This window comes from Hordeum vulgare, chromosome 1H (genome assembly GCF_904849725.1).
Source record: "Hordeum vulgare subsp. vulgare chromosome 1H, MorexV3_pseudomolecules_assembly, whole genome shotgun sequence".
Lineage (NCBI taxonomy): Eukaryota > Viridiplantae > Streptophyta > Magnoliopsida > Poales > Poaceae > Hordeum > Hordeum vulgare.
The window spans coordinates 483,741,519-483,768,210 of record NC_058518.1 but is presented as its reverse complement, the minus strand read 5'-3'; the positions used below and the strand labels follow the sequence as shown (position 1 = coordinate 483,768,210).

The following is a 26,692-nucleotide window of genomic DNA, read 5'->3' as shown; positions in this document are numbered from 1 at the left end:
AGATCTCGCTGACAAGAGAAAAGGAACAACAACGTTCTTCCGACGTAAGTCAACCTCCAAATGTGCTACACAAGTCACACAGCCACACAAGTCAGCCCTCACTGTCCTTTTACTTTACTCAACTCCATCGTCAACCAATGATTGCAGAAATACATTAGCACTACAATTACCTTACCTTACCTCCAAAAGAAAGGCCAATACCCCAAATTCCAGTGCCAAATCTTTTGCCTCTTCCTTAAAGAAAAGTGCACCGATTCCACTTCCAGTGCCGACCGTCAAGAGATGCACACAAGTCCGCCACATTCACTATTGTTTAACTCAACCCCTGCAGTGTTCCAGTGCCGACTGCAGTCCGCCACTATTTAACTCCAAATTCGATTTGTTGATGATAATCTTTCTTTCCGGCGCCTGTTGCTGTCAAGCCAAAAGGCAAAGGATTCTTGCTTTTTTCATGGAAAAGGCCCCAACTCTGAAGCAGGCGGCGGCCCTTTGACCTCGCCGAACGCCGGGAGCAGTGCGCGCGGTATGATGATACGGTCCGTGCCGATCGAAACGATATCCGGCGGCAGATATGAAAGCGACTTGGACATGATCACACGAACTCGATGTGCATCAGTGCATGAGCCGTCTGCTGTTGCCGATAAGTTTGAGCTACATGAGGCGGCCAAGCCAGCTTTTACTTGAAAGTGACGCCGCGTTGGATGCAACGCAACTATTGCCTGCGTGCGTGCAAAATGTATTCAGCTACTCCTAGTTTATTTGGAGCCAGGTACGTCGAACCTTCAGAATCAGAAGGAGAATTGTTCCGTCCTCTCCAGCAGTTCTATGAAGATGGACGTGAATCCTAACCGCTTGCAAAAGTGGAACGCTTTCAACTCAAACCTGTTGCTTGCCAATGGTGCGCAGTCGGGAGAAAAGGTCTGCGTGATTCGCTTTTCTTTGCTTTGTGTTCCAGCCAACATAGTCAACGTCCAAATTAATCTTCCGATAGGAAAGGGAGTCAGCGTCCTCTCAAAAAATGGGCAGGTACCGAAAAAGGGGGCCTGAACTTTGATCTCGAGGCAGCTAGCGTACAACGTTGACATTAAACTTGGAGCTCGGCGAGTAGTTTAACCCGGGAAGAGGTTGACCAACTGAAGAGAGGAGGCCTTTAAGGACTAGTTATTACTCCATCCGTTTTTAAATATTTGTCTTTATACAGATTTCACTACGTGCTACATACGAGATGTATGTAGACGTAATTTAAAATATAAATTCACTCTTTTTGTTTTGTATCTGGTCTATACTTAAAATTTTAGAAAAACAAATATTTAAAAACAAAGGGAGTAGTAGTATATTTAATTTCATGGAGTACCAGACATCTTTTGAGGAGTAGATCATCTGATGTGATAGAAATACACTAGAGGTATGGCCGGACGTGGAGTTTCTACACCCAGGAGCAAATGGTATTGATGTGAACAGTAAATTCAAATAAAAGTAAAAAAGACATTCAAAATATTCTAAAAAATGTAGCATACTTTGACAAATGTCTATAGTGCATCCAAAATTTCATCGCAAAATCACATTGGTGGACGGCGTGGTAAAACATATTGATGCTTTAAAAATGTTACTTACAAAAGCATTTTGGAGCTCTGATTTTTTTTTTTGCACAACTTTCACCAATGTGATTTCGTAATGAAATTTTGTATGCACAACCAATCCTTTATCAATAGGTACAACGGCAATCAGCGTCCTTCAATTCATGCTAGTCGTTGAGAACTCAGCATGTCGTCGTATTCTGGCGAACTCCGAACCGTTGTTCCGAGTCAAGTAGCAAAGCTAAGGGTAGGACGAATTATCAAAAATGGAGCATTGCCCTGCTTTCGTGTCGAGAAGCAGAGTAGCAGATGACTTTCCCGAGGTCACAGACGTCACCCAAAAAAGCTCATTCCTTTTGAATTAATTTTGAATAGTTCTTATCTTTAAATATTTATAAAAGTATGTCACACAAAAAATTTAGAATTTTTTAAATTTATTTCCTATTTTTTACATTTTTACTGTTCACACGATGAGCATTTGCTCCTGTGCATAGAAAGGTACTTTCTGGTATGGCCGGCCTTTTTTGGAAACAAATAGAGGATTGGCCTTTTGGCTGACTCCGCCAAAGCTCACCCAAATGTGAAATCTCTAGATGATTCTTTTCATTCACATTAGGAGGACGTTTGGCATCCCCGTTCAATCCTTCTAACACCCACCGTAGAATAGTGCGTGCCCGCTCTCTCGCCCCCACTTGTGGGTGTTCCTCTCTTTCCTTGCCGCATGATCGTTTCCTCCATCTCTCTTCCCTCGCCCATGTTAGCGCGACACACTAGTTGTCGTTAGTTCTCTCCTCACTTCATCGCCGACCAGTTGTCGATGTTTCTAAACTTCTATCATAATGTGTATCTCTCTTAAAGCTACAATGCAGGCCTGTCATGGGGCATGTGCGAGTGGTGCAATCGAACGGCCCCCAAAAATTGCCCCCCCCCCCCCCCCCCCCCACACACACACACATCGGGTGACAAAACTGCTAGAAAAACAATGTGCATACATCCCACGACCATGCGTGCTCATGTTCGTTTTAGATCCCAATATAGTGCTCGTAGCCTCCTAAGTTTCTTATCCCTCCATTCACGCCGCCATCAGGTGGACAAGGGCGCCTGGGGTTCCGCTTACCGCTCCCAGCCGTACCCCGTGTGGTTCCATCAACGATTGGTCAACGGCAGACATGACTGTTGTAGACGCAGGGCTACTATAGAGAGGCTACGAATAGACTCATAGCAGTTTACAACGACGTGAATCGATTTGTAGGAGCAAGTACAATAAGGTACAGTCAGCAGGCTGTAAGGATTAAAATACTATATTTTTACTGAGTTTGATGAGAGAGAAGAGGAGAGAAAAGAAAAGCGGGTTCTTCGTGAAGAGTCAGCTCTAGCACGTGCTCCTAGGTGTTTTGTGAGAATGAAATGTGGACCATATATGATAAAAATAGTACTCTTTTATAATCTATTGTACTTGTTAGCTATAAGATGAGCTATAAGATGGCTTATTGCCAGCAGTTGGCTATACTATTAACCATGCTCTAAGGCTGATCATATGGGAAGTATCATATACTAGTATCATGCATATGGTATTATTGTATGATACTACTTCCATAATGTATAGTACTCCTTTCATTTTTATATACAAGACCACAAGTCCATATCACACGTAGTAAGGCAAAAGTCAAGGTCGTCTAAGTCAATATTGCTAAGACAATTTGTCTTCTTGTTTGTCGTGTAAATTAATGTGTATTTTTTCTGCCATACACGTGCATGCAAGGGTAATTAATGTCTTACTCTTGCATGCATGCAAGGTAATTAATGTCCTTCTTTGTTAGAACTACGAGGCAAACGTCACCAATATTGCATCTGTTGGTGTAAGGACTTCATCAATTTAAAGCCAGACAATAGCCTCCTTTTTTTTAAAAAAAAGCAATAGAAAAGCTCCTAGCTACTGAGTTTCGTGTAAAAAGAAAATAAACAAATAGGCACGAGCCGTTAGATTTTTTTTTAAAAGATCCAGCAGCTGGCTAGCTTGTAATGATTCATAGCAGGATGCGGATGGGAATACAAAATGTGGCATTTGATCAGAAGATTAAGGAATTAAAAAGAAGACTAAAAGGAAGATAGAACAACCATGCAAAATTTTCACGACGGGTCTTCAAAGGGGTGCTCCAAAAAAACTGGTCCTGCTTGACGCCAAAACTCAAAAGTTCTTGTGATGGATGTGATGATGTTTGTTAGTGCTACTACCTTATTTCTGAAAATGCATTTATTTCTCTCCTTCTAAAACTCGGATTGAATCAGGATGATCATGGTTTTGATGGCCTTTTTATAAGTCTAGAAGCACGCTTGAAAGAACGAAGAGCATGGTGCACACATAAGAGTCAGATGCTCCGACACGCAGCACACACGCGATAGAGAAGTGCACGACGAGTCGGCGAGTGCGTCGGGCGGCGGCGAGGGGACGCGGGCGGAGGAGGGCGCTCGTGGCTGGCTGGATGGATCCCCACCTGGCGAAGCAATTTCTGGACGCGACGTTCACTTGTCCAAAAGGCCTCGCTTTCACCGGTCGGCCCGTCAGCTCTGGTGGACCCACGTAACCTAATATATAGTTTTTGACTTGTTGTGCGATGTAGCATAGCAAGGGGTACTTTCTTTCTTTGTCTAAAAAAAGAGTAATTTTTTTTTCTAGAGGTCGTTTCAATTTCTATTCTAGTGCGTGTGCTGCTGTGACGCTGCGCTTTCCGTGTCGTTACTACTTACTTTTCACGGTGGAAGCTCCTGTGTGCGGCGTGGCCGGCAAGCTTGCAAATTCACGCCAGATTTCCTCCATCAGAGTCGTCAGAGTCATGGCCACGCCACGTGGTACTGGTTTGCACCGGCGAAGTAGCATGTCAATTTCATCCGCGCCCGATCGAACGTGTCGCAATGAGGGTAGAGGTGGAAGCATGAGCGGACAAACAAACTACAGAGTGCTTGTGCAAGAACGAAATCTTTTGCATTGCTGATTCTGTTGCAAAAACACGATTTACACGATAATATTTGGTGAGAAGCTAAATCACCCAAACACCGATGCCTACGACTGTGCCTGACTGAATCAGAGTACCCTTCTACCGCACTGACGACACCGCTGCGCTCCTGGTCCACGATAATGCCGAGAACGCCGGGCTCTGCGCCGCTGGGTTCTTCATTTGTGATCGCCTCGTCGTCCATGTCTGTCGTCTCGTCGGCCGCTGCCTCGGGTGCCACGGTTGGCGCGGAGAGCACATCGATCCATCCCTCGTCGGAGTCCCAGTCCGGGAGCGCCGACGCAGGGCAGGCCAATGCCCTGATCCTCACCTCGGCCGTGCTGTCGTGCTCCGCCTCCTCACTGTCGGACTCTGACTCCCAAAATGCTGCGTCCAGGGTGCTCTTTGGCGACACCCACTTGCTCGCCACGGCTTGCGGCTTCGCCTCGACGATGGCGGAGGCCAAGAACGGGTGCTCCAGCAGCTGCGCCGCGGTGCACCGGCCGCTGGCCTGCCTGACAAGGCAGCTGGCCAAGAAGTCCTTCCCGTCGGCGGACAACCATTCGGGAACCTCGGGCATGGCCTCCGTATACCCGATCCGGTGCAGCGCCGCGAGCGCGTTGCCGTCCATGCCGCTCCACGGCGCGTGTCCAGTGGCCATCTCAACAACCATACAGCCGAGCGCCCAGACATCTGCCGCGGGGCCCTGCTCCTCGCCCCGCGCCACCTCCGGCGCCATGAACGCCGGGGTGCCGCCGATGATTGGCACGTCAGCGCCCGACTTCCTCGAGCACCCGAAATCCGCGAGCTTGGCGCGGCCGTCGGCGCCGATGACGACGTTCCTCGACTTGACGTCCCCGTGGACCATCCCGGCTGCGTGCAGGTACGCAAGCCCGGCCGCCACGTCGAGCGCGTAGCCACGGACGGAGCGCTCGTCGAGCCTCCCGTTGCTCGCCACCTGCTCAGCCAGCGAGCCGCCGGGGGCAAACTCGAGGAAGAGCTGGTAAGAGCCGTCGCCGGCGCCACGGCCGCCGATGCAAGATACGATGCGCGGGGAGCTGAGGGTAGCCATCACGCACCGCTCCTTCCTGAGCGCCGCCGCGCAGGCCGCCCCCGCGGCGGACTTGACCGCGAAGAGCTCCCCGGAGGCGTCGTCCGCGGCGAGGAAGACCTCGGCCCCCGACGCGCCGCGGCCGAGCGTGCGCACGCGCGTCCATTGCTTGCCCACGGTGGACATGGCCATCTTCTCTTCTTTCCTTTCTTCTGTGTTGCGAATTGGGACTCTGATGATCTCGAGCTTGCTTGTGGCCTGCTGAATTTCTGATGGGTTCTTTTTTTGGCAGGCGTGCGTATATATAGGAAGTGGAGGGAGGGGGAGAAAGGAAGGCTTTGTACTTTGTGGTGAAGAAAAGTTGGGGCGATTGCGAGTTTAGAACATGGAAGGCATTTGGCGTGTGCGTGCGGGGATTGGGAAATCCAGAGCCGAAAAGGCGTGGGAAGCAAGCTCCTTCGGGTCTCGGGAAAGGTTGACCTGACTAAGCTTAGCGCTCCGTCAATTCTGACTACCGGCGTCAAATAATCTTGTTTAGGAGCAGGGAAAAGGCAAAAACCGTGTCGAATCTCTCGCGTTTTGAGCTCAGCCGAGGATTCTTGGAAGGTACTACGTACTCGCCAGTATAGCACTTGTCAAAGCCTTGGTCGGTCGTTGCGAGACGAACTGTTTGAAATGGAGCATTCTGCTGGGTTGGTTGCCCACGTCCCTGGTGTAAACGAATCGGCCGTCGAGGTCAGCGGCTGCAGCAGAACGGAGTTGGCCACGGTTGGTACTTGGGCACTGTGGTTGGCCAAGTCCACCACCAGCATCCATCTAAAACCGATGCACTGCCGGAAACACTCCTCCTCAACGCGGCGGCAGCAGCAAATTCGTTTCTGAACTGAATACAAAGGAGAGAGAATTCACGGCTGGTACGTAGCCTGGTACGGTTCGCGAACGCTTCACTATCAATTACAGCGAAAGCTCAACACCGGAGAGAACATTCCCAGCAAGTAAATATCTCCCGGGCGTCTCCTCTGCTGGACATGTTCGCTGGCTCGCCGCAGCACACGCGATGCAATGCCCTCCGCACGCCGCCATGATCTATACGTAGTACCGGTACTCTACGTTGAGCAGCCGCCGAGAATCGCGTCGGCATGGTGATGCGGCGACCGAAAGCGTGGTCTTGCGGCGCGGGGCCGCCCGCCGAGACCGAAAGGCTGCATACGCCGGTACGCAGATCGATCGTCGCTTGACGTGAGCCGGACGGACGGGTTGCTTTGCTTCCTTCCTTGGCCACCACATTTGAAGCTGTGGGCACAGAAGAGCAGCAGCAGAGCACGTCGCCGCCGCTCGTTCCTCCTTGCCGTCGCCGTCGCCACCGCCGGGGGGCCCTCATCGTGCGTGCCGCCCTGGATTGATTGATGTATTCCATTTCACTTCACTTCACCGTCGAGCCAAGTAAAGCTTGCTGCCTTGGCCGTCCGTTTTTCCTCGGCTCAGCAAGAAAGCAGCGCACACCAGTGACACCACATGGGCTATGATGGTGCACTTGAAAATCAAGAATTCTTTCGCCACGGGCTGTGGCTGCGCTGTTGAGTCAGAAACAAACGCAGACGCGTCAGTTCAGATCTGGCTGACTGACTGGCGACGCGAAAAGGAGCGGCAGCGTTGTTCCGACGGCTGCTTGTGCATATGAACTCGACGTCCCAAAGTGCACCACAAGTAACACGTACGGCCACAGAAGTCAGCCTTCACTGTACGTGTACTGCTTTAACTTAACTCAGCCGTCAACCAATGATTACATAAACAGATTAGCGCTAATTACCTTGCCACCTACTCCTACTTAAAAAAACGCAATGCTCGCCCCGTCCTCCAAAATAAATACTAAATGGGGTAATAGACATGCATGTTTGATTGTTTCCCACTGCCGACCACCAAGAGATGCACACAAGTCAGCCTTCACCGTAGTAGTAGTAGGGCTCCTTTGAGCGGAGGATTTTCATAGGAATTCTATAAGATAAGATTTTTGTAGTATTTTATTTTCTTTGAAGCCTTCTGATTCATATGAGGCTGCGTTTGGATTGTCGGTGAAATCTTATAAATGTAAATAATTACAACTGTATATTATCGGTGTTCAGTAATATACAACCGGCAATATTTTCCGCTTGTAAAATTCCATGTATGGGCTCCCGCACCGGCCTCCACTCCTGCTTCGTCGCCTACCTCCAGCCCTTCTGCCCCCACCTGCCCTGCCCGTTGCGAACCCTGCCCAAGCCGCCGCAGAAAAGGGCGACCAAGCAGGCCAAGCAGATGCAGCACCGTCGAAGAGGGCACCGCACCGTGCAACCGCACCGAGCCGACCGCCGCGCGCTGCAAGGCGGGGAGGAGATCCATGGGGAGCAGCGGGGGCAGCAGCGACTACTTCATGCGCCAGCTGAGCTCCAACGACAGCGGTAGCGCGCCGGCGCCGATCCCGCGTCAGCTGGAGGAGTGGGAGTGCGGAGGCGGGGCACTGCCACCGGCAGGAGGGGGTTGAGGAGGTGGTCGAGGAAGAAGGCGCAGGCGAGAGGCCACCGACGCGGCGGCAGCGGCGGGTTCTGCGGCGCCGGAGGATGTCGCGGTGGCCGGGAGGAAGCGGGTGATGGTGGTGGTGGACCAGAGCTCCGGGGCCAAGCACGCCATGATGTGGGCGCTCACCCACGTCGCCAACCGGGGGGGGGGGGGTTCCTCACGCTGCTCCACGTCCTGTTGCGCGGCAGCGGCGGCCGCGGGAGGGACGCCCCCGCGCTCGTCAACTCCCTCGGCTCCCTCTGCGGGGCGTCGTTTTATTTGCGTGGCTTCTGTTGGTCCGTAAGTTGTACAGATATAAACGGGGCCAAAACCAGCAGAAAACCGATGGATGGAAATCGGGTGTAAAAATAATACGATGATCTAAGCACGCAATCGAAAAACGAAATAGGATCTTTATTTTACATCCGGATTCAGTGCAAATACGACGAACCAAGCGCGGCCTGAATGACTTTCTATTTCTACACGAGATTGGTTCCTATACTTCGCATTTTAAAAGAAAATAAACATGATAGTAGACTCGTAGTTTAAGTTGATCCCTTTGTCAACTAGTAATGATTTTATATTCATCGCAAAGAAAAAACTAACGGTTGTACATGTAAACTATCACTAATTACTTTACTACTACTCCAAGTGCCGACTGCCGGACGCCAAGTACTAACACTAATTAATTCAGCTTTTCGTTTCGTCAATGCTAATCTTCTTTCTGGCGACTCTTGCAGGCAAGCCAAAAGACGAGGAGACTTTGCTTTCCGTTGGAAAAGGCCCTGACTCTAGCTAGCTGAAGCAGGTGGCGGCCCTTTGACCTTCTCGAACACCGGTTGTTGTGCAGTGGACGAGCGACCAACGGTGTGATGCGCGAGATCGAGAGGATCTTAAGCAGATGTAAAAGCGACGGACACGAACTCAATCTTCAACAGATGCAAAAAATGGGGTAAGTTTGAGTTAGATGATGCTGTGAAGCCTACCCTTTGCTTCAAGTGGCATTGCATGCGTTGGGTGCAACATCCAGCAACTATTTTGCCTGCATGCGCACAGCTTTCAGTTAATCCATTTCGAGCTCGGTACATCGAATCTTCAGAAAGAGTAAGATAATTGTTCTGCGCACTTGAACAGCAGGGACGCAGACTCTAGGTCAAACCCATGTTGCTTGCCAATTGTGCGCATTTGAAAGAAAAGTTCTGGGCTTTGCTTTGCTTTGTGTTTCAGGAAATGTAGTCCACTCCAAACTAATAATCTTTAGGGATGGGAAGTCAACGGCCTCTCACAAAACGGGGAGATACAGAAAAAGGGGACGTGAACTTTGATCTCGAGGTAGCTAGCTAGCGGTTGACATTTAACTTGGGGAGTAGTTTCATCTGGAAAGAGATTGACCAATTGAAGACACGGGCCCTGTAGTAAGTAGTTGAATATATTTGATGGACTACCCAACTTCTTTCAGCTCAGATAGATATAACTGGGTAAGCGTCAGTGTGATTGGGTCGATCGTTTTTCTTTTTTTCGAAAAGAGATGGGTCTCCTCCCAGCCTCAACTTTTATCAAAGTCAAGGCAAAGCCATACCAGAGTTATGCAAAATAGTTCCTTGTGGACAACCTGGGTAGCAGCCACAGATCAAACCAAGGTCTTATCCAATCTAGCCCTATTATAACTTTTTTGAATCATTACATGACAAGAGAGGGGCATGCAGGATAAGGAGGACTAGCAACAAAATCACCTCCTCTTTGCCAAAATCTACCAACACTACTAGACAATCCTAAGCAACTCCCCTCTTTGATGATCCAAAAGTCTTAAACATTGGAGCAAAGCACCCTAAGCGTCTGAGCATAGTATTTTTCATTGCGTGATCAAGGAACCCATCAAATCCATGATACAACGCATGTTCCGCCACGTCCTTCCCTGAAAAACAAAATAATTCCGAAGCATCCAAAGCCCCACAAGTTTTTTTTCGATTGTATGCTAATTGCGTATCGTAGCTTTATAGAAGAGAGCAAGAAGTATACAAGAGTTTGGGTCTGCAACCCTGCCAACTGGAGGATCACAGAAGAACATCATTCGTAATCCTAGAAACAAACTTGACTACACACAAAATATGGCTACTCCTCTACTCCCTGCCAAGGTCCAGTCTCTAAGATCATCAGAAATCCGTAGGACCAACCCTGCAGATGATGTCACCTGTTGGCTCCGTCCGAAGATCCTCGCATTCCTCTGCTTCCAGAGACTCCAACACACCAGCGTCACAAGTGAAGTGAAGGCCTTCCTGTGTAAGCTCGGAATTCTCTTTCTCGATGAGCACCACCATTGTTCGAGGCGATCATGTTGAGAGGGCAGCAGCTCCGGCTGTAGCCTGGCTCTCAAAAAACACTCTCACCAAACTTGCCATGCGTACACGCACCAAAGAAAGATGTGGTCCACCGCATCCTCCTCTTGGTCGCAGAAATAGATGTGGTACTTTCCTCCTGGAGCCCATGCTGCAACCTACGGTTGGATGTCCATACCCTGTACTGGACATCGAGCCACATAGTTTAGATATAATGTTAGTAGAAGAAGATATACTGCTAGTAGCCTTTTGAGGCTTCTTTCTCTTCCAAAGTTTAGATAGGTCAGCAAAAGATCATGGTATAGTAATACCACACACCTCAAATATAACAAACCATATTTCTTTGGCAACAATGCAATCAATGAGCAAATGTTGAATGGATTCAAATTCATTGCAAAACACACAGGTCAAGTCATCTACATGTCTTTGTTTAGCTAGATTATCCTTAGTCAAGCATTTATTGTAATATCCTAGCGAGAGAAAGACATGGATGTTGGGAGGAAGTTTGATTTCCCAAATGCAGTCTTTAATATCAGAAGATATTCCATCAAAGTTGATCATTTTATAAAATGATCTTACAGTATATTTACCAGATCATTCTAGAGTCCAAACAGAAGCATCCATATCAGTGGAGGGATTAAAGGATTTAACCAAATCAGTTAGTTTGAACCAACTATCCATTAACCTCTTATCTACACATCTCCTAAAAGTCAAACAGAGTTGATCCCCATCGTAATCCTGAGCAAGAGAGGCCTCTTGTTGTTGATGTATCTCAAAAAGGCCCGCAAAAAGTGTTTTCAGAGAGCAATCTCCAATCCAAAAAAGTCGCTGGCTGGGTCGATCATTTTTGTTTTGATGGGATGAGAATGCAGTGGAGGTATGGCCTTTTGGCCGAGTCCACTAGAGACTCGTCCAAATCCGGACTCTTGAGATGATTCATATTCCTTCCATTGTCATAAGCTGCTCGCAAGTTGGGGTGTTGGATAAGCAGTTAGTTGACCACTAAGAACCTTAGCGTCAAGTAACCAACTAATAGAATTGTCAGATTAACACTTCTACATCTTATTTCTAATGATAGCAGTTTTACTTTCTCGTTTCAGATAACACTTTTCATCTGACTGTCGACAAGCCATACAACTAGAAAATTAGCAGCACACAGCTATTCAAAATTTTGGTAGGGGATAGTTCTTCGCTATTCAAAATATCCTTATTTTGGCGCGACGACCTCGACAAGGAAAGAAACACATCTCGTCATTTTGCAAGAATGAATATCGTTACAAGTACATGTACTGAAAAGATGAGTATAAGTAGTTGGCTTACACTCGCCATAAGCTACATCAAGATCACATCAACACAACAATATACAATCATCATGAAGAAGAGCAGGGTCCGACTACGTACAAAAACAAACGATAAAAAACGACGTCCATCCTTGCTATCCCAGGCTGCTGGCCTAGAGCCCAACCTAGACCGATGAAGAAGAAGAAGAAGAAAATTCCAAAAGCACAATCATCGCGCTCACATCTTAATATCACTTTACTTGTACCTGCAACTGGTGTTGTAGTAATCTGTGAGCCACAGGGACTCAGCAATCTCATTTCCAAAGGTATCAAGACTAGCAAAGCTTAATGGGTGAGGTATGGTTAAGTGGTGAGGCTGTAGCAAGCGACTAAGCATTTATTTGAGGTGGCTAACTTACGAGTACAAGAATAAGAGGGGGATGATCTACGCATAGCGAACATGAACTATTAATGTTCAAATGAATGTTCCTGAACACCTACTTACGTCATACATAACCCCACCATGTCCTCGATCGAAGAAGGAGCTAACGAAAGAGACAGTCACAGTACGTACTCAGTAGGCATATTTTAATTAAGCTTACTTCAAGTTATGTAGAACCGGATGTTAAACAAAGTTTCCAAGTTTGCCACATAACCACGGGCACGAATTTCTGAAAGATTTAACCTTACAAGGGTGCTCCAACTAGTCCATCACAAACTATCACACGCTGCGACGGAATAACCTCGATCAGGGAAAACCCGTGATCTCCTCGGGTTCCTGTTGGAAAACCTCAACCTTGAGATAGCCCAAAGTATCCTCGGAATCCCTCGCACAAGACGCTCGAGAAAGGTAAAAAAATTCGGGCAAGGCCGCCCGACGTGCCAACGACCATGATAGGGGCCGCGTATCTCGTTTTCAGGGCACAATTGGATGAGCGCAGCTTACAATGGCCTGATAGAAATCACCTGAGTTGCCCCGGGTTGGCCCCACACACGACTCTGTTTAGGACCAACACCATCAGCACTGGCCCTTCGTATATTATGTTGAATTACTCCTCGGGTTCATGACGCCCTATGTTTTTCAGTATTAACAGAAGTATTATGTTGGGAAAATATAGTACCAATGTTGGGCCTTGCCACACGAGTTTTATCCCAAAACAAGAATCTAGGGGGTCCCCATAACAACCCCAAGCATGTTAGGAGCGCTCATTTATGGAACATAACACCGGTAGCCGAAACTAAGGGCAGTAAAGGTGGAACAAAACACCAGGCTAGAAGGCCAAGCCTTCGACCTTTTACCAAGTATATAGGTGCATTAAATTAATTAGCAATAATATGGTGATATAACAAGGAATCCATGGTTTCACATGGAAACGACTGCACCTGCAATTAACAACGCTATCAAACGACTGAGCAAGCGGTAACCTAGCCAAACAAGGTTTGCTGGGTAGTGGAAAGATTAGAGGTTTCATGGCAATGTTGGGAGGCTGATATTTAACAGGTGGTAGGCAGTGAGACATAGCGATAGAAACGAAACAACTAGCATGGCAATGATAGTAATGGTATATAGGGAAATGATCATCTTGCCTGTGATCCCGCTTGGAAGAAGAACGACTCCGTGAAGCAGATGAACCGATATAGTCGAACGGATCCTCACATTCCGACAAGCTTACGGAACTCTATCGAGATGAGAAAACAAGAATCAACACACGATATTCACCACGGCACATGCACGATAGGATGCACCACCTAATATGATGCATGTCCATTTACATATAGAGTTCATTGCAAACGGAACTACGGTTTAAAAGATATGATTACCGCAAGATATGATGCCATGAATGCAATATGTATGCAAAAGGCAGCCACAAACATTCCAAACCAAGACGGCAACAACATAAAATGAAACTACATGAGAATCTAAGCAAGTTTCATATATGACACGTTCCAAACGGAGCAACGATTCAACAATTACAAGCAAAACAAGAAATAACTACATCTGCCAAAAACAGCAACATGTCATTTTATACAACTTAAAACAACAAGCTACATAATTCTAAAATGCTCAAACAAGGCATGAGGCAGTAGTGGTCAAGATGCACAATAACCCTCTACTAAATACAACTAGCATGGAAGCATATATCACTAGGAAAATAACTCACAAAATGACAAGTAGCACATAGTTTCAAACTTGGTGAAAATAGCAGTTTTGACAATGCAGTTTTCAACCAGAAGGCATATTGGCAGTAGTAAAACTATATGCTATAGGGCATAGAATGGCATGAAATTTTTATAGCATGATAGAGAATTTTAAGCACTACAAATAACTCCATTGCACCAACCCCAAAGGAGTTGTATATCACTAGAAAATATCATGTCAAGACAACAACAAAATATTACAGATTACAAGCATAAATATTTCAGCATCTCAAGTCAGCACTATTTTTTAGCATGTTGGCAACAAGCAAACAACACCTAAACATGAATTTCTACAACAACCAAAATTACCAGGAGCTAGCATACATGTCCAAGGGCATAACTCAAGTTGACAAGTCATTTATATCATGCACGGAATAATTCACACAAAAATAAAGAAAAGGGCAACATGGCCAAATATCATGCATGCTAACTTACTTAGTAAACAAAACTAAATGCACAGATAAATTCTACAGATTTTTCTAACCGAAAACATATATAATATATGGGGTTCTAAATAAAACTAGTGGCACCACATATATGCGAGAATATGTCTTAAACCGGTCTTTAGCAAACTATTTATGCCACCCACATGCAAACAACAAGAAACATATATATAATATGCATGGAAAGGTGTTACAAACAACATGAACATTTTACATATCGGGTTTGATCAATTCGGATGCACGCCTAAATATCTACGGAATAAATCACCTAAACATAACAACACACAAAGCTATGCAAATAGCAGGCCAATCAATTTTAAATATGCATGCAAGTTGGAAAATATTAATCTACGCAAAATTCTACATGACATGCATATATGACTTGTTGCGATCCGATGCATGGTTAAAAAGATACATGCGTTTTAAAATCATGCAATTTTCTGACAATGAATTAAATCGGAGGACCTAAAAAAAATACTAAACGGGCAGAATCTGCTACTGCGGGCGTAAACAGAGCACGAGTACAACAACACTAAATAGCGCCCATGGCGTGGAATAGGACAGGGGCGGTCACCGAGGGCCTTCGGGCCGACCTGGTGGGACGAGGTGGCTGGGCCCAGGTGGTGGGACGAGGCCGGCTAGTGTAGTCAACGGGGCCGCGTCGGCCCGGGATCTTGCACGGAAGCTGGTCCCAGAGCGAGGGCGTTCTCGGGCGTCGTCCTCCTGCTCGATCCGGCCTGGTTCGAGCGAGGCAGGGCTGGCCATGGCGAGGTGGGCAAGCGACGGATCCGACGAGGGCGGCCTCAGTTCCGACTAGCTTCGGCGGGGCTGAGGCTTCGGTGGCTGGTGGCCTCACCCGCAAGGCACAAGCGCCATGGAGTTAGATAGAGAAGCATGGAGAGTAAGAGGAGATGCGCGGGGGCGAGCTCTGGCCTGGGGTGTCCGGCGAGGTTGCTCCGACCGCGGCAGTCAGCGGCGCTCCGGCGACGCGGGGCTGCTGCAGGGTGCGTCGACGGGAGCTCGCGAGCTCTCGCATGTGAGGCAGGGCACGGACCGACGACGATTCCAGATGGACCCGGGAGGGCCATCTGCGGGCTTGGCGGCTGGGAGAAGAGAGGGGGTGGGAGATGACGGCTGGGTGCGGATTTCGAGGCAAAGCTAAGGTTAGGCCCAATTTAGGCAGGGGGAGGTCGTTAAATAGGATTGGGGGCTAGGTCAGGGGGATTTTTGCATCGATTTCAACCGCACGATCATGATCGAACGACCTCAGTTGCAAGCTTAGGCTAGGTGAGTTTAGTGTCTGTGTAGAGGGGGTGTTGGGCTAAGAAGAGAGTGAGATTTGCGGCCAGGCACAAAATTTTACAACATCGAAAAACGTCAGACGATAAACCGACACTACTGGAATCAGAGAATTTGCCATCTGCTGCTTCTTTGTCGTCTGCTGCCTGATGGCAAAGATACTCTTTGCCATCAGCTACCCAAAACCTGACGGCAAAGAGCACGCTGATGGCAAAGAGTGTCTTTGCCATCTGCTGCCTCTTTGCCGTCTGCCAGCTGACGACAAAGCACATGCAGGCAGACGGCAAAGAACCCACCCCACACCGCCCTCTAACCCATAACGGTCCACCTCTTTGCCGTCAGCCTGTTACCCCTTTGCAGTCGGGGGCAGACGGCAAAGCGCCCACTAGACCTAACGTCGTCAACCCCCACCCCACCCCCTCTCTCCCCCCCGTAACGGCTCACCACAGCCCCTGACTCTCTCCCTGCACCGCCGCCGGAGCTCGTCCTCCCTCCTCCCCGCGACCTGCCGCCGGAGCTCGCCCCTCCTCCTCCCTGCGACCCCCTCCTCCACCATCATGCCCCTGCTCCACCACCGCCCCCTCCTCTCCGTTCCCCTGCTCCACCACCGCCCCCGACTCTCTCCCTGCACCGCCGCCTGAGCTCGTCCTCCCTCCTCCCTCCTCCCCGCGACCCACCGCCGGAGCTCGCCCCTCCTCCTCCCTGCGACCCCCTCCTCCACCATCGTGCCCCTGCTCCACCAGCGCCCCTCCTCTCCGTTCCCCTGCTCCACCAGCGCCCCCTCTTCCTTGCGACTCCCTGCTCCACCGCCGCCCCCTCCTCTCCGTGCCCCTGGTCCACCTTGTCGCCGACATTTCCCCCGAGGTCCACCTCATCGCTGACGTTCCCCTAGCCCCTTGTAAGTCCTCCGACCCTCCTTTCCTCTCTTTGCCTCTTTGCTAAGGGTAATTTAGTTAAGTTAAGTTACTTAGGTTAATTTAGTTAGGTTATTGTTATTAGGTTCTTGTTGCTATTAGGTTCTTACTTTAAGTTGTTTAGATTAATTTAGTTAAGTTACTTAGGTTAATTTACTTAGGTTAATTTTTATTAGGTTCTTAGGTTAAGTTACTTAGGTTAATTTTTATTAGGTTGCAAATTTTTCTTCAAGTTTCATATAGGCTATTTAAAGAAAAAACAGAATTGATTAACACTAGTTCCAAATATTGCGAAGAAAAAAGACTCTTGCATTTTGCTTCAAGTTCTATATTGTTCTTCCTATTATATGAGAATTTGAAGTGGACATGTCATATGTGGACATGTGATTTGGACACGTGATATTTGGAATAGGGACATGTCATGCCGAAATTTCCCGTGAAAGAAGAAGAAGAGGAGAGGAGGAGGAGAAAAGGAGAGGAGGAGGAGGAGGAGGAGAAGAGGAGAGGAGGAGGAGGAGGATGAGAAGAAGAAGAAGAAGAAAAAAAATACCTTCTCCTTCTTCTCCTCCTTCTTCTCCCCATCCTCCTTCTCCTTCTTCTTGATTTCTTCTTCTTCTTCCCCTCCTCCTCTTTCTTCTCCTCTTTCTTCTCCTCTTTATTATTCTCCTTACCTTATTTTCCCCAACAATGAGATAATTATCCCATTTAGCTATAAAATGACATAATTAGAATATTTGTGTTGATCGGATGGATTTACATGTGATAGTTGTCTCGTCGCTGTGAGGTATGGTGTGCGAAGACCTGCCCGTGCGTTGTACGAGCTCCGCCCCTGCATTCGTGGGTCAGTACAAATTTCATCTCCTCCTCGCCCCTTCATTTACCGTGGCTCGTTTTCCGGATGAAACTTTCTAGATTTAGGTAATTCAATTAATTTATCAGTATATGTGACCAGTATGCGTCTCCCGTTCGAAAGGGCGACATCTATAAATATGCATGTCTTTGCATATTTATAACCGCCATCCTTTCGAATTGTCGAACATTATCCATGGACAGCCCGAGTATGTGTAGATTGGGTTCGTTTTCCCGTATGATGTGCTCTGGATCCGATGCGGAATTTCGTCAGTGCCTCCCCCGTTGTTCTCCGGATGCACATCCTCTGTGTTTATTGCGGAGACGTGTATCAGGAGAACAGCGGGGAGGTGCTGCCAAAATTTTGCGTTGGATCCGGAGCAGAGCATGGGAAAACGAACCCAATCTACACATACTCGAGTGAGATTAGGACCTATCTTTACCTATTAGCGTGTAGGTTGCATGGACGTAATAAAAATGGCGAACCTGATTAACCGATGAATATAAATGCTAAATTATATATAAATATATTTCTTCTGTCTTTAGTAGCTACGCAAGATGAGTGATCGTGCGTGGATGTATACCGGTCACCCTAGTCAGAAAGAGATGACGAAAGAATGGTTTGTAAAAACAAAGGAATTTGTGAAAGCCGCATTCGCAAATGGCCAGGAAAGAAACTATTGCCCCTGTCCTAGATGCGACAACTATAAAAAGACGACAGAGGCTGTAATGATTAAACACCTGCAGAGGAGGGGTTTTAAGCCTAATTATACGGTGTGGACATTTCATGGTGAGTCTATACAACGCACAAGAGCTGAGGTGGTCCGTCGTCGCACGGACGAGCATGGTACCGGGATCGAAGACATGGTGCAAGACTTTGATGGTGCTCGGGATTCGGAAAATGAGATGGAGGAATCTGCAAAGGCCTTTTATGAAATGTTGGAGTCTTCAAAACGTCCTCTCCATGAGCACACTGAGCTCTGTCAGCTGGATGCAATTGCACAAGTAATGGCTCTGAAGGCTTAGTTCAACTTGGGAAGAGAATGCTACGACGCGATGATGACACTATTTGGACGTTTCCTACCCAAAGGCCATGTCATGCCTGCAAACCTGTACCAGTCGGACAAAATACTTAGTGTACTTAAGATGCCCTATGAGAAGATAGATGCATGTGAGAAAGGATATGTCTTATTTAGGAAGGAGTATGCACACTTGGACTATTGTCCCAATTGCGAGTCTTGCAGGTATCTTGTGGTAGACAACGGTATGGGTGAGAAGAGGCACACCAAAATCGCAGTTAGTGTTCTTCGGTATATGCCAATCGTACCAAGACTTCAACGTCTTTTCATGGTCGAAGAGACAGCCAGACAGATGACATGGCACAAATTGGCAAAAGAACCGAACTAGATGCGGATGGGAATAAGATGATGGTACACACATCGGATGGGGAAGCATGGAAACATTTCGATGGATTGCATCAGGATAAAGCGGCAGATCCAAGGAATCCTCGAGTCTGCGCCGCCACGCATGGTTTTAATCCCTTCGGCATGACGGCAACCCAATAGAGTTGTTGGCCTGTATTTGTCATTCCACTCAATCTCCCCCCTGGCAGATTATGCAAAGAAAGAACATATTTCTGACGTTGATAATTCCAGGGCCCAATTATCCGGGGAAGAATATGAATGTGTACCTGCAACCGCTTAAGGATGAATTGGAAGAAGCTTGGGATAATGGGGTCAAGACATACGATGCCGCTAGAAAAGAAAACTTCAAAATGCATGTGTGGTACATGTACTCTATGCATGACTTTTCAGCGTATGCGCTATTCTCTGGATGGTGTGTGCATGGAAGGTTCCCGTGCCCCCAATGCAAGGTAGCTCTTCAGTTTCATTGGTTGCAGGAGGGTCGGAAGTATTCTTCCTTTGACTTGCATAGACAGTTCCTCGATCCTGACCATCAGTTCAGAAAAGACAAGAAGAACTTTACGAAAGGTAAAGTTGTCAAAAACTTGGCACCACCTGCGTTCACAGGCCAACAGATCCTGGATCAGTTAAACGCCCTCGAGCCTGATCCAGAGCGTCCAGGGTATTTCAAGGGGTATAATTCAAAACACGCCTGGACTCACAAGCCATGCTTCTCGGATCTGCCTTACTTCAAAGACCTCCTTCTTCCACACAATATCGACATGATGCACACTGAAAAGAATATCGGAGAGGCCATTTTTGGTACATTGTTCGACATAGATGGGAAGACAAAGGATAATATTAAGGCTAGAGTCGATCAAGAGACACTATGTCATAGACCGTTACAAAACATGCGAGAAGGCAAAGGAAAGCAGAAGTGGTCGAAGCCAAAGGCCTGGTTCAATCTTGGAAGGCCAGCTATGAGGGAAATTATCTTGTGGGTCAAAATGCACTTGATGTTCCTCGATGGGTATGCAACGAATCTAAAGAGGGGAGCGAGTCTTGAAAAATTAAAAATCTTTGGTCTCAAGAGTCATGATTGACACATATGGCTAGAGCGGGTAATGCCGTTGATGTTACGTGGCTTTATTCCTGAGGATGAATGGCTAGTACTGGCGGAGCTGAGCTATTTCTTCCGTGTTCTTTGTGCGAAAGAATTGTCGCCTGGCGTGGTAGAAGACATGGAGGAGTTTGTACCGGAGTTGTTGTGGAAGTTAGAGAAGATCTTTCCACCGGGCTTCTTTAATCTAATGCAACATTTGATTTTACATCTACCGACCGAGGGAAGATTGGGTGGGACCGTGCAAGATCGTTGGTGCTATGCAACTGAGAGGATGTAGAAGACCCTTCGAGCTAAATGTAAAAATAAGCGTATAATTGAAGCATCGATGGCTGAGGCATTCATTACTGAGGAGGTGGCAAACTTTGTGACAGCACACTACGAAGCCAAAAATCATCATTTGCATAATCCGAAGCCTCGGCACAATGATGCAGATCCTAAAAAAAGGGGGGGGGGGTCCAACCTCAGCCTATTCAAAGGGAAGCTCGCACCAGCCGGTGCCACTACAAGGAATATGCTAGCACACGACGCTATTTTTTCGTCGCTACATCGTCACGGTTTTTCATTTACGACGATCGCACGACGAAAAATCAAGCGTCGAAAATGGAGCGTCAGAAATAAACAGCAACGACATTTTGGTCAAAATCGTCGTAACTTTACGACGATTCCTGGATTGTCGTAACCTTTACGACGATCCTAAATCATCGCTGACAATCAAACCCAGTCCTACGTGGCAAAATTACGACGAAATCAAAACGTCATGGCTGAAATCAGCCCAACCCATTTCAATTGATCACATGGGCTCGTTTTATTTTTTTTGGGCTTTTCTTATTGGGCTTCTTTTGGGCCTTGGCCTATTTTCAGCCACTTTAGTTTTTTTTTTCGAATTTTTTTGATCATTCTAATTTGGGCTTGTTTTGGGCCTTGGCCTTTTCATGCCCAAATACATTTGATCCATTTTCAGTTTTGGCCTTTTTTCATTTTTGAATTCAGCAACTTTTTTTTCCAGAACTTGGTTTCATTTCTATTTATTGGGCCTTTTTCAACAAATTATTTGTCCAATATTGAATGCAGCACTATTTCATATTCAAATCAAGAAAACTCCAAGTCGAATTAAAATCATCCATCATATAACATCACATAATACATCTCCCAGGTTTACATAACACAATAGGCAATCAGATACCAGTTTTCACAGCCGAAGGATCAACCCAGAAGAATCTCAAAAGATAATACAGAAATTAGCACTCGCTGTGAAGAAGTCATCCTGCTCTTGCTTCCCCACTCCTAGTTTTGCATCCCTGATACTAGCTTTTATGGGCTCTAGTATACCTGCATCCAAACAAAGTAATGTATTGTTGAGGCAGAAGAACTAGATGGCAATGCTAAATTGTAAAATGTCTTTCGAAGAACAAAATATCATCTCAGGTGAAACTGTAGTGTAAGTTTAAACAAAATATGAGGCAAAAATAAAAGAAAATGTTCAGATGTTCAGTAATATGAAGTAAAAAATATATTGTCGTTACCAAAGTTGGCGAGAAAACTGCTGCAGATTAATCTTCTCTGGGTTCTTTTAGAGTAGAATAAAGCTACAGTATGTGCTGTGAGCCTGTGATGGTGGTAGCATACTTATGTACTTCAGAGCATTAAAAAAGACAGAGACACTCTGACTGGAACTTGCTTTACATTACCACCACCACACGAGATCGCAACTCACCACCGCACTGGACTATAGGACATGCATGAACTATAGGGTATGCGTACACAGCAGCACTACACCAATTAATTTGTAAGCATTGTCTGCTATTGGATTGATAGCCACTATTAACAAGTCAAAATCCCTCCCAGCATAAGTATATAACACGAACCATTACCAAACCGTGTAGCATGCAGTGATAAAAAAAGGCCCAACACAGAGTTGCAAGAGACCAAAATCATCCACAGGATATATCAGTCGTCGTTCATTCACAAAAGAAAAATTGAGATTACGGCAGACAACATCACCACAACCCCAAACCCAACCCAAGAAATTTCCATGGCACGATGGCCAGTATACAATTACCACAGCTCGATGGCTGTGGACGAGAGTAAGCATGCATAGGAAAGGAAGCGAGTGGCTCACCTAGGCCGTAGTCAGAGAAGAAGTATTCACCGGAGGCGTCGGAGGAGGAAGGGGGCTCCAAGGAGAGCAGGAGTGATTTTGCACCAGCTCCCAACTCCGATACGACCTAGCAAATAATAGAAATTGTTGAGCTACATTTGATCAGGTAGCATAGCAAAATAAAAGAAGTGCACATTTTTGAGCTAGGATAGCAAACAACTGACAACCAAACATAGAGCAAGACTGCAATACTTGCTGTTTTTGACAAAACAGAAAGACATTTAAACAGTGAAGAGATGTAGCAGGGAGCCATCACATGCATATATAATATATACTCCCTCCATCGCATAATGTGAGACGTTTTTTGACACTACACTAGTATCAAAAACATCTTACATTATGGGATGGAGGGCATAGGGGATAAATAAATGAGCTAAGAGTCAACATATAACTTGGTAGCAAGTGATTTGGTGCGCTCTCTAAGTAAAGAGCATGAAACTAAGAGTGGACACCAAACTTGTGAGCAATCTTATCCATGAAAATATAAGATCCAACTACTGGCGCCAACACGTCAGCCAACTACCAGCGCCAACACAAAGATACAAGTGTATAACAATGGTAGTTAGAAATTGATCCAGTACCAGGTGCACCATATTCATATATCACCCATCAAACGACAATTGGCCTGAGTATCTATTAAAGCTGAAGTGCCTTTTGGTGACATGAAGAAAGGCAAATAATTTCTCTTGTGTATCTCTAATCAGTACATCCATGGACAGAAGAATCACACAAGTGTCAAGTGTTTGTGACTAGTAGTACCATCCAGACTCTAACAAAGGGATACATACACAGGATCCATCAAGTGAAAAAATCATGGCTGCACCGGTAGGTTAACCAGTTTGCATCCCATCACTGGGAGTCTGGGAGTACCAAACAGCAAATGACAAGAGGAACCACAAATCCTGAATTGGCTAACAGCAAGTGAAAAATGACACATCAGTAGTAACCATAAATCCTGCAAATCCAAGAGGAAGTAGAACCATCCTGTGAATCAGTAACTAGACAAGGAGCACTATAAACCGAGTCTTTGCATGTTAATCACGGCCACAAGCAAAGAATTTGAACACCATCTATTCACCGAAGCAGCCGTAGGTATTTTCTGCTAGCTTACTGCATCTAGCATGCATGAATAGTATTGGTATTGAAAGTAATCTCTGTAGCTTTGTACTGTTGATTGCTTTGTAGTATTGATCCGGACAACGATGCTTTTATTGTACATGATTATGTAAGGGAAGGCAGAGCATGGCACATAGATTAATTATTTAGTTGAATAATTAAAGTATTAAATTTAATTCGCCCCAAAAACTTGAAATTCTACTCTAATCCTGAAAGACCAGAACCAAGGTCAAAGACAGTTGGAGATTATATTCCGTTCTTACTATGTATCATCTTCCAGCATAGAAAATTACTCAAAAGATCTTAACACAGCAACATATGCTCACCTTTCTGATCTGCAGCAGCTTCACCTGAATCGTCTTTGGTCACACCTTCTACCTCAACCACACCATTGACAACATCATGACGCTGTCATTTTGCAGGTGCGAGAAATCAATCAGATGGATAATGGCATACCGCATCAAATATGATACAAGACAGTTTTTATTGTATGAAGCATGCAAAACAGAAACAATTTCTTTATATCCAAGTTTAGCAGTTATTATTATGGTACAAGTGATAGTTAAACACCGGTTACAGGGGTCAAAGTGAAGTTTGGAAACAGGGTAAAACAGAATAAGCACCGGCATTGGTATCAATTGGTGTACCTTTGAGTACAGTGGCTCGTACATCTTCTGATATTTAGCTTCAAGCGCAGCTCTCTCCTCAAAAAACTTTGCCTCAAATTCATCATGCTGGCTCTGCCAGGTGCCAAATAGCAAACAAAGTTAAGAAATCCATCACCAGATACAACTAGATTATTTTGAAGTCCAAACATACTAGCTGTGCTTTCCAAAAATTGCCAGTAGCATTTTATATGGTACCATCCTTCTCTAAAAAGGAAAGGATATTACACTACGATCTAATGAGTAGCAAATCGGTGATAGAGCTGGGCAATATATCAAGTTGTTGGAAACATACACAGTGCGTAGAAACAGGAAAAATCCAAACTTCCAAGTCAAAGACAAGCTGAAGCATGGTCAGTTTGGAAGATATAAATGTCTATGACCTCTCAATCACGCAGTTATCGAGCTGTTATTTATCTAACTTAGTCAAAGTTTAAGCATGCACATACAACAAGAATTAAAAGCTGTTGTCACTTCCATAAAACTGCACAGAACATATATACTAGTGTATCTCAACTTATAAAGCTAAAGCATGTGCATCCTCTGGACATGTAATTTTTTGGACAAGGATGCTAATTTGTTGTATAAGGCATCACAACAATTTACATCCCTTGCCAAATTTCATGACCCATAGAAAAATAGTATGTCAAATTACAAAGCTAAAGCATAGGTAGCCAACGGACATTTATAACTTTGTAAATAAAGAAGTCAATCTGCTATACATGACATCACACGACTTAATCGCATGTCAGTTTCATGACCAAATCAGGAAAAATATATGTACATCTCTTGGATTTCCTATGTGTCCATCAAGGCATCATTTCCCCCAAAAAAACTAAGTACTAACGAAGATAGCCATTGCGCGATGGCCATGAACCCAGAGCGACCACCATATGCGTGACTTAATGGTTCATGGATCAATAGGCATGAGCTCAGATCAAATGGATCAGAGGAAGGAGAGGAGCGTAGAAGCTCACCTTTGTGATTTTGTAGCCGATGCCAAATAGCACCGCTGTCGTCGAACGACGCAGGGAAAACAGAAGACACCGAGGCCAGAGACCATGCATAGCAATGCACACACCTCAACAGCAACCTGATCATAATCAATGGAAAAATTAGAAGTTAGCCAATTCACATTACATCCTCCATATTACCTCTTCTCTAGAAATATGACAGCCAACACATGCTTTATATTTTTTCAAGCATAAAATTCATACTACATGAAAAGACATTGGAAATAGAAACTCCTATAGGAGCAACGTCACCATGATATGCTAGCTACTACAATGCTTCTACTTCAAGTAGTGCAGTTACAATCAGAGACCAATCCCTAACCAGACATGGCCATGGCACGATGACGATGACCATGGCCATGGCACGATGACCATGGAAACACAAATAAGTGGATAAATAATCAATAATCATGCAATGTCAATATGCCCACACATGTGTCACTATGAATGTCTAGGAACAAAGGGGTGTGTAAATGTTAATGGTCTAAGTCCAGCTAATAAGTAAAATTAACTAATTACTGTCTCATGTAATGCAAGCTCACTGTAGTAAAGAAAAATCGCTATCTGAACAGGTTAACATGATCCCTTAAAGCAAACATCTGCGAGCAATTTCATACGAGATGTCTCAAATTGCCATGAAAGAAATGCATTAGTAAAAGCGAGGACAAGATCACTATGACTGCTAGAACACTCTACATAGTATTGTAGCTTCTATTTGTAAACAATTGGTTAGATATTGTTTACAAGAGAGGCTGTAAACATGATCTCCGTACTAATGCTCGATAGTTCCTCATTTGCACGCATCTAGCCTGAGGTATCCTTTCAGATCAAGCACCGAATCGAAGGGATAAACAATGATGATTGCTTTCTCCTGAAAAGTATCCTCCCAAGATTCGGCATCTCAGAAAATAATTAGCATCATATAAGTAAAAATATATCTACATGACAAGACATGGCCGCACGTCTGCACGATACAGAGGTGGTAGGTGCGTGTCCACAATGAGAGACAACAGAGAAAAGGCCTCATGGAATTCATATCAAAGAGTAAAAAAGCTCACCAGCCTTGAGGGATGTGTCGGCCTGGGCGATGTTCGGGGCCATGGCGCACATGAGCGCGATGCCGTGCTCGGCGGCAGCGACGGTGTTGGCCGTGGGCGCGTTGACGACGAGGCAGCCGTGCTCGGTGGCGGCGGTGATATCGATGCTGTCGATCCCGATGCCCACGCGGCCGATGACGCGGAGCCGGCCACCGGAGGCCTCGAAGACATCGCGGCCGACCTTGGTGCCGGATAAATCTTGGCCCGAAGCTTGGCCCGAAGCTCCTCGGGGGAGAGGCCGTAGGAGCAGTCGATGGCGAACTCCTGGACCAACGGCAACCCCACGGCGCCCAGCTTCTCGGCTACGAACACCGTGGGCTTGCCCTCAACGGCCACCGCGGCGGAAGCGGGCGGGGACGCGGTCGACGCGGCGGGGGCCGCGGGCGCGGAGACATAGATGCGGCCGTCGGCGATGTGGGAGACGAGGCGAGGGGTGGATCAGACTGTGGGATGACGAGTGGGTCTAGTAGGGTTTGCATTTGTTTTTCCTTTTTTTGTTTGCATTTAGATGTGTTGAGAGACGTTGGATCTGGTTAGCTTTGACGGCTCAGATCAGATACACTTGAGTGATCCGTGGGATGGGTGGTTCTCCATTCTGATTGGTCATAGATATGTTTCCTTTAAAATGCATTTTAAAACAG

The 26,692-nt window shown here is 46.2% G+C and overlaps 1 protein-coding gene and 2 pseudogenes across 1 annotated transcript; 1 reads left to right on the top strand and 2 right to left on the bottom strand.

Moving 5' to 3' along the window:
- Window positions 1-4,409: 4,409 nt before the first annotated feature.
- On the bottom strand, window positions 4,410-5,964 carry LOC123401415 (mitogen-activated protein kinase kinase kinase 17-like). The gene has a single exon (XM_045095211.1). The coding sequence runs from the start codon at window positions 5,811-5,813 to the stop codon at window positions 4,410-4,412; it is 1,404 nt and encodes a 467-aa protein (XP_044951146.1). The 5' UTR covers window positions 5,814-5,964.
- A 2,034-nt stretch (window positions 5,965-7,998) lies between these two features.
- Window positions 7,999-8,522, top strand: LOC123401408 (annotated as a pseudogene).
- Window positions 8,523-25,986: 17,464 nt separating this feature from the next.
- On the bottom strand, window positions 25,987-26,468 carry LOC123401401 (annotated as a pseudogene).
- Between the last annotated feature and the right edge of the window lie 224 nt (window positions 26,469-26,692).

Excerpts from the sequence above, each read along its gene's own strand:
- LOC123401415 (XM_045095211.1), bottom strand. The coding sequence starts at position 5,813 with ATGGCCATGTCCACCGTGGGCAAGCAATGGACGCGCGTGCGCACGCTC.